Source organism: Cephus cinctus, unplaced genomic scaffold, assembly GCF_000341935.2.
Source record: "Cephus cinctus unplaced genomic scaffold, Ccin1 Ccin1_scaffold0160, whole genome shotgun sequence".
NCBI classification, from domain to species: Eukaryota; Metazoa; Arthropoda; class Insecta; order Hymenoptera; family Cephidae; genus Cephus; species Cephus cinctus.
In genome coordinates, this window is record NW_014332886.1 from 1,340,602 (window position 1) to 1,351,593 (window position 10,992).

Sequence of the window (10,992 nt, forward strand, 5' to 3'; positions counted from 1 at the left end):
ATTCGCAACTATCAAACGATTTCGCGTCAATTGAACCCAGGAAAAGCTATAAGTCCATTCGTGGAAGCTTTTTCATGTGCGCCAGAGCATTATGGGTGTGTTCGAAAATGAGCAGAGAGCGCATCATTGTTTCTTTGTTCATTGCATGCATTTGATAGCGACACTGATATCTGAAAAAAACTATTGACTATCAAACGTTTTTATTAGTCAATTCGTAACTATCAAACGGTTTTACATCGATTGAGCTCCGGAAAAACAAAATCTGGTTGGAAACAAAAAAATGCCAGCCAACTTCACACGAGATTTTGATTTTGATTTTCTGAAAAGACTAATGACTATCAAACGTTTTTATTAGTCAATTCGTAACTATCAAACGGTTTTACATCGATTGAGCTCCGGAAAAACAAAATCTGGTTGGAAACAAAAAAATGCCAGCCAACTTCACACGAGATTTTGATTTTGATTTTCTGAAAAGACTAATGACTATCAAACGTTTTTACAAGACTATCAAACGACTATCAAATGATTGGAATTAAAAAAAGTTTAAAAAATAAAAATTGGCCGGCCAACTTTACGCAGGTCCCCAGATGCGCGTTTCCACCAAACCTGATTTCGCCCAACCTGGCATCATTCGTAAGGTTAGGTCTAAAATTGAGTTTGGCGTTTCCACCGAACTACCGTTCGACTCACCTCTGTTTCAACCTTGTTTCAAATCAACTCTTATTGCGGTGGAAACTAAGCCTATATAAAGAAGAACAAGAAGAAGATTATCGATCACGCCTTCTATTTGAACCGGAGCACATTTACAACGCGCGGCAGTGAGCACTAGCACGTGTACTTTCAAATAGAAGAATTTTTTACAATAATGGTAAAGAAAGTGTTAAAAAGGAAGAGGAAAGTTGAAAAGGAGAATGAAACTAAGGCTGAGGAACAAGAATTACCACCTGCCAAAAGAGCATCAGATGAACCAGCACCTAAGAAAGTTTGTATACAAGTTTAGCTACATAACCCTCATTGGAATATTTATATGAATATATATTTGTTCGCAGAAATATAGAATTGTTAAACATTATGAATAGTAGATTGTACATAAAATGCAGTAGATAAGTTATTTCTTATTATTAATTTTACGCCCAATTCAAAATAATCTAACCTTATGAGGAATGTAGGAACCTTAATTTTTTTTAGATAAAATGGATAAACAAACAACGTGTGCTAGTTTTTGCATCTCGTGGTATTAACCACAGGGATCGACATCTGATGGAAGATATTAAGACTCTTATGCCTCATCATCGCCCTGAGAGTAAAATGGAGCGTTCTAAAACTCTTCAGGTTGTAAATGAAATGTGTGAAATGAAAAATTGCAACAAAGCTTTATTATTTGAAGGTCGTAAGAAGAAAGACTTATATATGTGGCTTTCTAATGTTCCCACTGGACCCTGTGTAAAATTTCTTGTTGAAAACAGTATGTATTTGTTCTACTTAACTTCTTTCATATATAAATTTCATTAAGATATTTGAAGATTTTGTTATGTTGTTTTATCAATTAATATTTTAGTTTACACCATGGGGGAATTAAAAATGACTGGAAATTGTTTGAAGGGTTCTCGTCCTCTACTTTCTTTTGATGATAATTTCAGTACATGCCCACAATATAGTCTGCTGAAAGAGTTGCTCACACAGATATTTGGAGTTCCAAATCATCATCCCAAAAGTCAGCCATTCTTTGATCATGTATATACATTCAGTGTTCTTGATAATAGAATATGGTTCAGAAATTTCCAAATCCTTACTGAAGATGGAGGATTGGCAGAGATTGGGCCGAGGTTTGTTTTAAATCCTGTGAAAATATTTGCAAGTAGTTTCGGAGGGGAAACGCTCTGGGACAATCCTAATTACATCTCACCTGCTAAGGTAATTTATTCCATGGCAATATTACTGTGCAAAACATTATTTCGTGTTACTTATCATATTTATTTTACAGTATCGGCAATCAATAAGTAAAAGAGCAGCGGGAAAATATCTTAATAGGGTAGAACAAAAATTAGCATTGCAAGCCAATAAGCCAGAAAAATCATATGCACTAAATCCTCTGGATGAAATATTCAAAGAGGATGTTACTACATAAAGTAAATGATTCTACATTTAATTTAAATCTGTATTTTGTCACTATACATATATGTAATACAGTGTAATATTAAAAATTTATTAATATAAAATATAGTTAAATTCTATTCATTGTTAAAGGAAAGTAAATAATATTTATAATAACTATTGGGCTATTGAATTAATATTGATAGCTGTTGCGAACACAAACAGTTGATTAGGTATATTATTTGTTTATCATCTCTTTTATCAAGTGAAGTGAGTTAGGAAAAAAGGGACACAGTTCACGAAGATATCGGTATAGTATTGGTACGATGAAGCAAAAATTTGATCCACATGCATTTGCATACGTCGATTTTCAGGTACGTATGAGGGGGCACAATGAGTCGTTATACCAGAATCATATATTGCAGAAAGAAATGGAGAGACAGCAATCTTTAAGTTGTGTGAGGATTATAAGCTAGTCAGTGTAATTGTAAGTTCCAAAAAAGAAAGAACAATAAGAAGACCAAGAAAACTATCAGGAATTATGAATTCCTTGTATGTGAGTAGTGAAAAAAGACGAATTCCCTTATTAATTCTATATTGACGACTGATGACTATTAAACCAAACCGTAACATCATGTAAGACAAGTGAATTTTTCTTCTGTGCGACCATATAATTCATAATATGCGGTGTTTCTGAGCATAAATTTCCGTTATTACGAATAAACTTGAATCTATCTGTTTAGAAGATAGAACTATACATAATAATGTGATTTACAAAAATAATTTCATGAATATAAAAATGTGCATAAACTATATTATGATTATGTATAGACAATAATTGTCTTATATGTGCCTTATGATATTCCAAATAACTTGCAATTGTGATCGAAGTATTAGATTCTAAATAGTAAACAAGTGGATAGTACATTTCACAGTATATTAAAATTACATTAAGTTTATAATCCCAGTTTAAAGTATGTTAATCTGAGAAATCTTGATTATAACAACTTTATAAATGTTGAAAAAATTCGTAAGCATAAAATATTATTAAAAGGAAGTTATTACACCTCATAAAACATTTTTTAGCCTCTTTTAATCATTAATTTGCATAATTATCGATCTTTACGATTTCCAAATTAAATCCACTCTGGATTTTTGTTTAGAATTTTCCTATAATTTTGATATAAGTGAAATACATTCTTAAAAGGAGCTTCAAATATAAATTATACGCATGTAATAATGTTACATATTAGTAATCTCATTTTTTTCATTTTGTGATACTTGTGATAGTATTTTAAAAATTTCAGAGATTTTTAATGAATGATTCCAGCTTAGAGGTCTTAAAATATTTTGTACATTAATTAATACAAGTCTTTTTTCCATGGTTTATCGATGAATTACATTAAATTATAATTTCTCTTACAGTAGGATATTGATAAGTACTGCTAGTAATATTTAGGCTTTTGGATGTATTCAAGTAATAATATACCACATTGTTGAAAAACAGTTCATTATGAAACGTTCGAGTTCACAGTTGCCTTGTAAGCTTCAGTTATGTTATGGCAATTTTGTTTTTCCATTCATATGAAAATACTAATCCAGCCATCATCATTATACCATTCATATATTCACATTAATTGTATAGATTCATTAAAATTGTCCACTTTCATTTATAAAATGCGAAATGCGGAAGATTTTTTGAATACTAATATATCAATACTATTGTGCTAAATATATCATATTTTTTGATTTACTAACGATCCATAAACTACATAGACATAGATTACATACATACATACATAGATACATACTACATAGATTATTCACTCGTAATTAGTCGTTCAATGCCTAAATGCTGCAGTAAAATAAATAGACGGAATCAGCGCCGTCAGCATAGGCAAAGTTGTCAGTAGTTTTACCAATAATACTTATGCTAAAGCAGACTCTGTTTTATCGTATTTCATTTCAGGCAGTTTATCTAAATTGAGCCCTGTCTTTAATATTTATAAATGTTTAGCAATTGTGATTATGTAAATCACGATTTGAGTATGTGACATATTCTCTTCAATAAGTATATGTATAATTGTTAGTTACCAATTAAATTATGGAACAATTGCATCCAAAACTTATGCATTCCTTCGCGCCTAAAAATATATAATATGCATACGAATCGAGGACTTACATGCTTTGTATGACAATTATTTTCAGTTTTGTATAATTGCACTGAAAGTTTATGCCGAGTAAACGTGGACTTTCCTGAATAAAAAGTTATTCATACACATAATTATAAAATAAGTTATTTGCGATATAAAATTGAATAAAACGATATCAAAGGCAAATTGACTAAAAATTCACGGTCTGGAAAAACTTTTGGACTATATTGGTACTACCGACGTGTTCGCATTTTGCAGCTAACACGATACCCTTATTGGAAAGATCGAGAATATAACATAACTTCAAAAATTACTTGGAAAACGCGACAATAAATTTTAAAACTGTACTTATTGGTTAATTGGAGCCAGTTCATGTGACTGTTGACCGTTACTACTTGTATTAGAGCCTATTTGTGCCAGTGCAGATTGTCTCCATCGACCGTTTTCCCTGTTCAAATTCTTGTCTTCACAGACACATAAAAATAGTGTATCGATGACAGTCTGAAACATATTTAAAATATGTTAAAGTAATTGTCAATAAATTTTATATGATTATATTTATTATTATATCTAACCTCATATAGGGAAATAACACAGTGAGCGATAAAGAAAGCAAAAACACAGGTGACAAATATTGGAGCAGCATAAAAATGCAATCTTGGATCTTGTCTCATGAACAATAATCCGACACTTCCGGTGGCGGCTGTGACGAAACATTTTCCCAAAAATAAAATAAAATCGCCCACTCCATTAATCACTGCTATTTGCAGTGCATTACTGACAAGTGTTGTGAACGCCTATAAATATTATGAATTATTATCAGATTAAAGTTTTAAATCAATGTAAAATATACTGATGCTATACATACAATTCTAGCTGCATTACAGAAATGTGTTCCTTCAATTGCAATTACTGTATATGCATTATGATTCATATACCGGATAAATTTCTCCAAACAGTAGAAGCAACAGATACAACATTTCAGACCGCATTGAGCGCAAGGAGATGTTTCCTTTGTTTTCTCGAATCTGTAAATAAGAGCACAAATAAGATTCAGGTGATAACCATGCATATACAAAAATTTTAATAGTTATTATGAACTTTTACTTACTTCGCGTGAAGATAAGTCAAAATTAGACGTGGTAATTTAAATATTGTTATCAAAAATGAGCCACAAGCGACGGATCCTAAATGATAGCTTACTAATGTTCCCATTGCCGAACATACGGGAGATGCACTGGCGTTTTTACCTCTATGAGGAAAGAAAAATTTAATTTAGAATTATAATTATAGCACCAGGGCAAAATATTATATGGCAAGCACTTACTTAAAGTACCAATGTGCAACTGCTCCAGCAATTACTATATCTTGACAAGCAATAATGAATTCTGAAGTCCAAATTAGGCCAATAATGTAAACCCACCACATATATTTCACCCATGTAGCATCAACAGATTCGACTAGAGTAAACGCTAAATTTTTGTTTAATTAACGGTAGTCATACAACTAAGTATAGGAAAACAACAGTATAAACTATTAATTACTTTTGAAATTCTTGATAGAAATCTCAATTGGTTTCGATTCAGTCGATGCACTTTTGGCTTCGGTTGAACTTAAATTCAATGAGTCAAATATGCGATTTTCATACATTTGTACAGACTTAGTTTCAGGATAATCTAAAAATTGTATGGAAGTTATACGTACTGAATTGGGTCGTACGATGTATTTAAGCGTAAAACTTTTCAAAAAGAAACACTTACTAGCTGTTGCTAGACAGAGAATTATTGTTACCCAGAACGCAAAAAAAATAATGAGGGCTGCAAACGTCAATAGTGGCTGGAAGAATAGGCCAGGAAGTTCCGCCAAACATTTTGCACTTTCTTTAAATAAGGCGGCCATAAAGCTAATCCGTTTACGCAGTATACACAAGAGAAATAATAAAATAATCTAGAAGAAACGTGATTTTACAACTACTGGATCAGAGAAATTACAAATCAGTAGTATTATATGCAACTTACAGTAATGATTGTAGCAATAATAGCAAAAGCCAAAAATGCCCTTTCGTTTCTAACAGATTCCTCCAAAAGTTGACTTGGATCTGTTTTATCAAGCATTCCTTTTATGCCAATATAAGTCCACCACAACAAACCTGTACCAGCTACAACAGTTTTATTATTATATATAATAATCTCGTAATGACTAATTGATAATATATGAAAATTAGTGACAACTTACCTATACAAGCAACAGTGACGAGAATCATCACAATCCATGTTACGATGCTCGCCAATAAATGAAATATTGCAATCATAAACAATGATAACACTGAAATTATATAAAATTTAATATCTCATATAGCAGAATATCTTAATAATATATCATAGTTAATAATGAGGAGAATTATACACACCAAAAGCCAAGAATGATAGAGCTAAAACCTCTCTCCACGTTTTGCATAAATCTCCTAATATTTGCTCTATCAAATCCCATGAGTTAATCAATCCATATAGGTTTGATATAATTGTTTTACCCACATCTTTTACAGCTTTTGGAATGCATCGGTTTAAAATTGGAATGCTGCTATACACTGGTGGTACAGGACAGGATCCAGTTTTATTCTTACTATCCCCAGTATTACAGGCAGTAAAATCACTGCCTGGACGATCATGACATAATTGTGATCCAGTTTCTTTATAAAATTGACATATATCATCCATTGTATTCAATGTTCTATCTGGACATTGTTTAACACAAATTTTCAATGACTGCTTAACATCCTTGATATTCAAAAAAAACAAATATCTAAAAGAGTTATTAATACAGTCAGTTACTATTATCAAATAAACAAATATATTGCACATGTATTATTCACTAAGCATTTCATTTTATACTAACGGCTTGTCACTAGTATCTTGTCCAGAAAGCTCCATACTGCCAAATTTCTGATTGTTTTTCATACCACAAGTATTTCCAAAACTATCATATCCATTAATTAATCTTAATGGATTGCCATAAACCAGAGCAAAGGCTGCTATTAAAATCTGTGCATACATATAAAAATTATAATAAAATGACAAGTCTGTAACTTAAAAGAATGTATAATACATAGACTAAAACGTTAAATACCATAAGAAACCAGAAGAGTATGAAAAGACAAAGCCAAAAAATATCGGTGCATCCTCGGACTCTATTAGATTCCGGGCGTTGCTCATCGTCATCATCACCACAACAACACGACATGATTACTGTTCTTCTTACAATCTTGTTAGAACTTTACCAAAATTCATTAAACTGTGAAGGAAACACGAATGCGAAGAAGTTTGTAATCATCGCATGTTGAACAAGTGGATCTACAAACCTACACTATGAAATTGGTCCAAGTGCAATCCAACATGCGTATACGTATAAAAGTTAATCAGTCACAGTGGTTCAAAGTGTGCATCTGCATCAGACATGAGTAGGGAGATGCACAACGCTCCGGTTTTAGGCAGAGATGAGTGGGGAGATGCACAACGCTTCGGTTTTAGGCGATACCAAAAGCATGGGGCTAAATCGTAGCGGCGAGTCCGGGAGTAGGATTTTGTGATCATCGCCTCCGTCGACAATGCAAATCCCGTGGTAGCCAAGCTAAACGTGAACACGAACGCGTAGCTTGGCGGGCAGAGGTTCTCCGCTACTCACCGCTGGTTCCCAAAGCAACTCTTAGAACGAGACCGGGAACTATAGAACTTCTCAAGAATTATTGAAAAAGCCTATTGTTGAAATTTTTTAAAGACATTTTTAAGAAAGTGCCAACTTGACACCCATGTAGCACCTCAATTTTTAATAAATATTATTGGATCTTGATTTACTTCTTCAAAATATAAAATTGAGGCTAAATCAAAATCTCGCAGAATATATGGAGTAGATACTTTGAATAAATTTTGAAAGTAATTCAAGATCCAATAATATTTATTAAAAATTGAGGAGTTACGCGGGTGTCAGGTTGGCACCGCACTTTCTTAAAAATGTCTTAAAAATGTTTCAACAATAGGCTTTTTCAAGAGTTCTTAAAAAGTTCTATAGTTCCCGGTCTCGTGCTAAGGATTGCTTTTGGAACCAGCGATGAGGTAGCGGAGAACCTCTGTCCGCCAAGCTACACGTCCGTGTTCACGTTTAGCTCGGCTACGACGGGATTCGCATTGTCGACGGAGGCGATGATCACAATATCCTACTTCCAGACTCGCCGCTACGATTTAGCGCCATGATTTTGATGTCGCCTAAAATTATAGTGTTGTGCATCTCCCTACTCATCTCTGCTTGCACAGTGACGTCAAATTTTATATCTCAAAAATGATAAAATGATAGTCGTTCGGAGACATTGAGTTCTCAATGATTTCCGCACAATAGTACCACGAGTACCTATATTGATTTAATAAAATATAAAACATCTATTTACAAGTATTGATTATCGTCAGCAAATTATGAATAATTGTTGGAGCCTAATTCTAATATAATGGTACACACCTGCTTGAAAAAATGTTTCCATGGTAACCGGTGTTCATGAACGCGGACCACGTTCGTGTCACTGGCGTAGTAACACACATACATTATTTCATTGGAGATTGGAATTCATTGGTCTATTGGTCCGCTCCATACGCGGCAGTGGAATGTTCTGAGAGAATATTTGGAATTCAATTAATTTTCTTTGTAAATACTTGATAATAGTAAGTAATTGTATGCATATTATAAATTAATATATACGTATTATATATTGAGCCTACTGTGATAAGTTTATCTACTGTTTGCTCACTGTTGAGTTTTAAGCTAACCTCTGAGGAATAACACTTTGAGTTTGACTCAATGACTTCAAATTTTTAAGATTATATTATTTATTGCAGTAATGGAGGAAGATAGTAGTAAGCGATTGAGGGGCCGAGCGCGTGGTAGAGGTCGAGGTCGACCTCGAGGGCGTGCGCGTGGACGTGGCAAGAAAGCTGTCAAGGTATACTGATATAACTATTGAAAAGTTGATTTTGTGACTGAAGATTGCAATCTATTGTTCCGTATTTTATTATATACATATCTCTGTAGGTAATAGAAAGTGACGAAGAGGACACTCCTCAAACTATTGAAGAAACACCCATGGAAACAAGCAGTGTAGAACCCGAACAACATGAACCACAACAAGTACAGCAACCTCCTCTTGAGCAACAATTTGATTTAGAGGCCGATATATCGCAATTGGAAGCACCAACATTTACGACAATCAACAGAGGTCCACCAGAGCCAATGCTTCGTTTAAGATGGGACCACCGGGTCAACCTTATTGGGGAGAAAGTTCTTAATCCAATGATACATTGCTGCGATAAATGCTTGAAACCAATTTTAATTTATGGACGCATGGTATGTAGTTATTAACAGTATATGTAAGACTGCCTTTCTTAATTTTTGCTGCATTAAACCATTACAGATTCCTTGTAAGCATGTGTTTTGCTTATCATGTGCCAAAAGAGAAGACAAAGTGTGTCCACGTTGCATGGAAAAAGTATCTCGAGTTGAACAGACAGGATTAGGCACGGTATTTATGTGCACTCATGGAGGAACCCGCTATGGTAATGCAGGATGTAGAAGAACATATCTCAGTCAACGAGACTTACAGGTGCATTATATAACTTTTTATGTACTTCTATAAAATTAACCATTATAAATAGGATGCAGTTTGAAATGGAACAATTTCTAATATATAGGCGCATATTAATCACCGTCATATATCAGCACCACCGCCACCTGTTCAAGGAATGCAGGTTGATCCACCGCAATACGTTCATTCAAAACCTGAACTAGAGTCCCAATTAGCAAAAGTACCATCAGTATCGATGCAGAGCAGCCGAATGAAACAAGTGCCTGGGCATATGGTGCAACCAATAATGGGAAATGATCCACGTGTAAATTCAATGGTGACCCAGCAGCCTGTGGAACACAGGCAGCAACACAGAACGCAACAAATAATTCCCATGCAAAATTATCCACAAAGTTCAGCGCCTCCACCCCCAACAAATCCTCCCATGAGAACGAATCTTATCACTGTACCTATACAAGACAATACTGTGAATACTCATGATCTTCACACTCAACAAAGTCATCATTACTATCAGCCTCCTTTACCGCAAGTCAATTACGGTGGCTATAATGTTCCTCCACCAGTTTCGCAAACCCAGCAATATTATTCTCAACCTCAACATCCTCCTCAAGTGACGTACGTGCCACCTCCACCTCAACAACAATACGTCTCATCTGCTCCATCTGCCATTAGACCATCCCCAGCTGCTTATATGCAAGAGCCGCAATACGGTCCACTTTCTCAACAACAACCACCACCTCCACAGCCGCAATGGACTCAACATCAACAACAATTTTACAGATAGGAGCTAATACTACTGCTCGAATGGATTTGCTCTCACGCATCGTGATGAATTCCTTACTCGTCGATAGCCAATATTTGGACACTGATAACACTTATTTAGGCTGCTTTTAATATCAGCTCTTAAAGTGTTGTATACTTGATGTCTTAACAAGTACAGAAAATTGGTTCTGATATATTTTATATAGCTTATGAGATACAGTATGGCGCGATTCTAGCTGGAGTTTCATAATGCTTGTACAGCAATAAATAGAATTTTTTTTTACTCATACCTGTATACCGATTTACTGCCTGTCGATGGATGATGTATGGACATATGTTTTAATTTATGATACTGTCCGA

At 34.2% G+C, this 10,992-nt stretch overlaps 3 protein-coding genes across 6 annotated transcripts; 2 read left to right on the plus strand and 1 right to left on the minus strand.

Annotated features, from left to right (window-relative positions):
• The first annotated feature begins 619 nt into the window (after positions 1 to 619).
• On the plus strand, positions 620 to 2,246 carry LOC107263754 (ribosome biogenesis protein BRX1 homolog). Its single transcript, XM_015731297.2, has 4 exons — positions 620 to 982; positions 1,189 to 1,465; positions 1,559 to 1,914; positions 1,985 to 2,246. Exons 1-4 carry the CDS (start codon positions 866 to 868, stop codon positions 2,126 to 2,128), a joined length of 894 nt encoding a protein of 297 aa, XP_015586783.1. The 5' UTR covers positions 620 to 865; the 3' UTR covers positions 2,129 to 2,246.
• A 426-nt stretch (positions 2,247 to 2,672) lies between these two features.
• Positions 2,673 to 8,811, minus strand: LOC107263750 (CTL-like protein 1). 4 transcript variants are annotated; one of them, XM_015731292.2, is made up of 13 exons: positions 8,754 to 8,811; positions 7,374 to 7,538; positions 7,143 to 7,288; positions 6,658 to 7,049; positions 6,483 to 6,572; positions 6,266 to 6,405; positions 6,008 to 6,194; positions 5,792 to 5,923; positions 5,575 to 5,719; positions 5,359 to 5,499; positions 5,116 to 5,275; positions 4,823 to 5,044; positions 2,673 to 4,748 (listed from the first exon to the last, which is right to left on the minus strand). In XM_015731292.2, exons 2-13 carry the CDS (start codon positions 7,485 to 7,487, stop codon positions 4,596 to 4,598), a joined length of 2,022 nt encoding a protein of 673 aa, XP_015586778.1. In that variant the 5' UTR covers positions 7,488 to 7,538; positions 8,754 to 8,811; the 3' UTR covers positions 2,673 to 4,595. The 4 variants fall into 4 exon arrangements, with proteins under 4 accessions (XP_015586778.1, XP_015586777.1, XP_015586775.1 ...); XM_015731291.2 differs by lacking the exon at positions 8,754 to 8,811 and adding an exon at positions 7,610 to 7,808; XM_015731289.2 differs by lacking the exon at positions 8,754 to 8,811 and adding an exon at positions 7,606 to 7,808.
• Positions 8,807 to 10,919, plus strand: LOC107263751 (E3 ubiquitin-protein ligase Hakai). The gene is made up of 5 exons (XM_015731293.2): positions 8,807 to 8,953; positions 9,128 to 9,231; positions 9,321 to 9,632; positions 9,700 to 9,888; positions 9,977 to 10,919. Exons 2-5 carry the CDS (start codon positions 9,130 to 9,132, stop codon positions 10,652 to 10,654), a joined length of 1,281 nt encoding a protein of 426 aa, XP_015586779.1. The 5' UTR covers positions 8,807 to 8,953; positions 9,128 to 9,129; the 3' UTR covers positions 10,655 to 10,919.
• The last annotated feature ends 73 nt before the right edge of the window (positions 10,920 to 10,992 follow it).

Bases quoted from the DNA above. Each gene is read 5' to 3' on its own strand.
- LOC107263751 (XM_015731293.2), top strand. From the start codon at position 9,130: ATGGAGGAAGATAGTAGTAAGCGATTGAGGGGCCGAGCGCGTGGTAGA. The intron at 9,232-9,320 runs GTATACTGATAT...ATATCTCTGTAG, and splicing joins GTGGCAAGAAAGCTGTCAAG to GTAATAGAAAGTGACGAAGA. The intron at 9,889-9,976 runs GTGCATTATATA...TCTAATATATAG, and splicing joins TCAGTCAACGAGACTTACAG to GCGCATATTAATCACCGTCA.
- LOC107263754 (XM_015731297.2), top strand. From the start codon at position 866: ATGGTAAAGAAAGTGTTAAAAAGGAAGAGGAAAGTTGAAAAGGAGAAT. The intron at 983-1,188 runs GTTTGTATACAA...AATTTTTTTTAG, and splicing joins ATGAACCAGCACCTAAGAAA to ATAAAATGGATAAACAAACA. The intron at 1,915-1,984 runs GTAATTTATTCC...TTTATTTTACAG, and splicing joins ATTACATCTCACCTGCTAAG to TATCGGCAATCAATAAGTAA.
- LOC107263750 (XM_015731292.2), bottom strand. From the start codon at position 7,487: ATGTCGTGTTGTTGTGGTGATGATGACGATGAGCAACGCCCGGAATCT. The intron at 6,195-6,265 runs GTAAGTTGCATA...CGTTTCTTCTAG, and splicing joins TTATTGCTACAATCATTACT to ATTATTTTATTATTTCTCTT. The intron at 5,924-6,007 runs GTAAGTGTTTCT...TACAATTTTTAG, and splicing joins TCTCTGTCTAGCAACAGCTA to ATTATCCTGAAACTAAGTCT.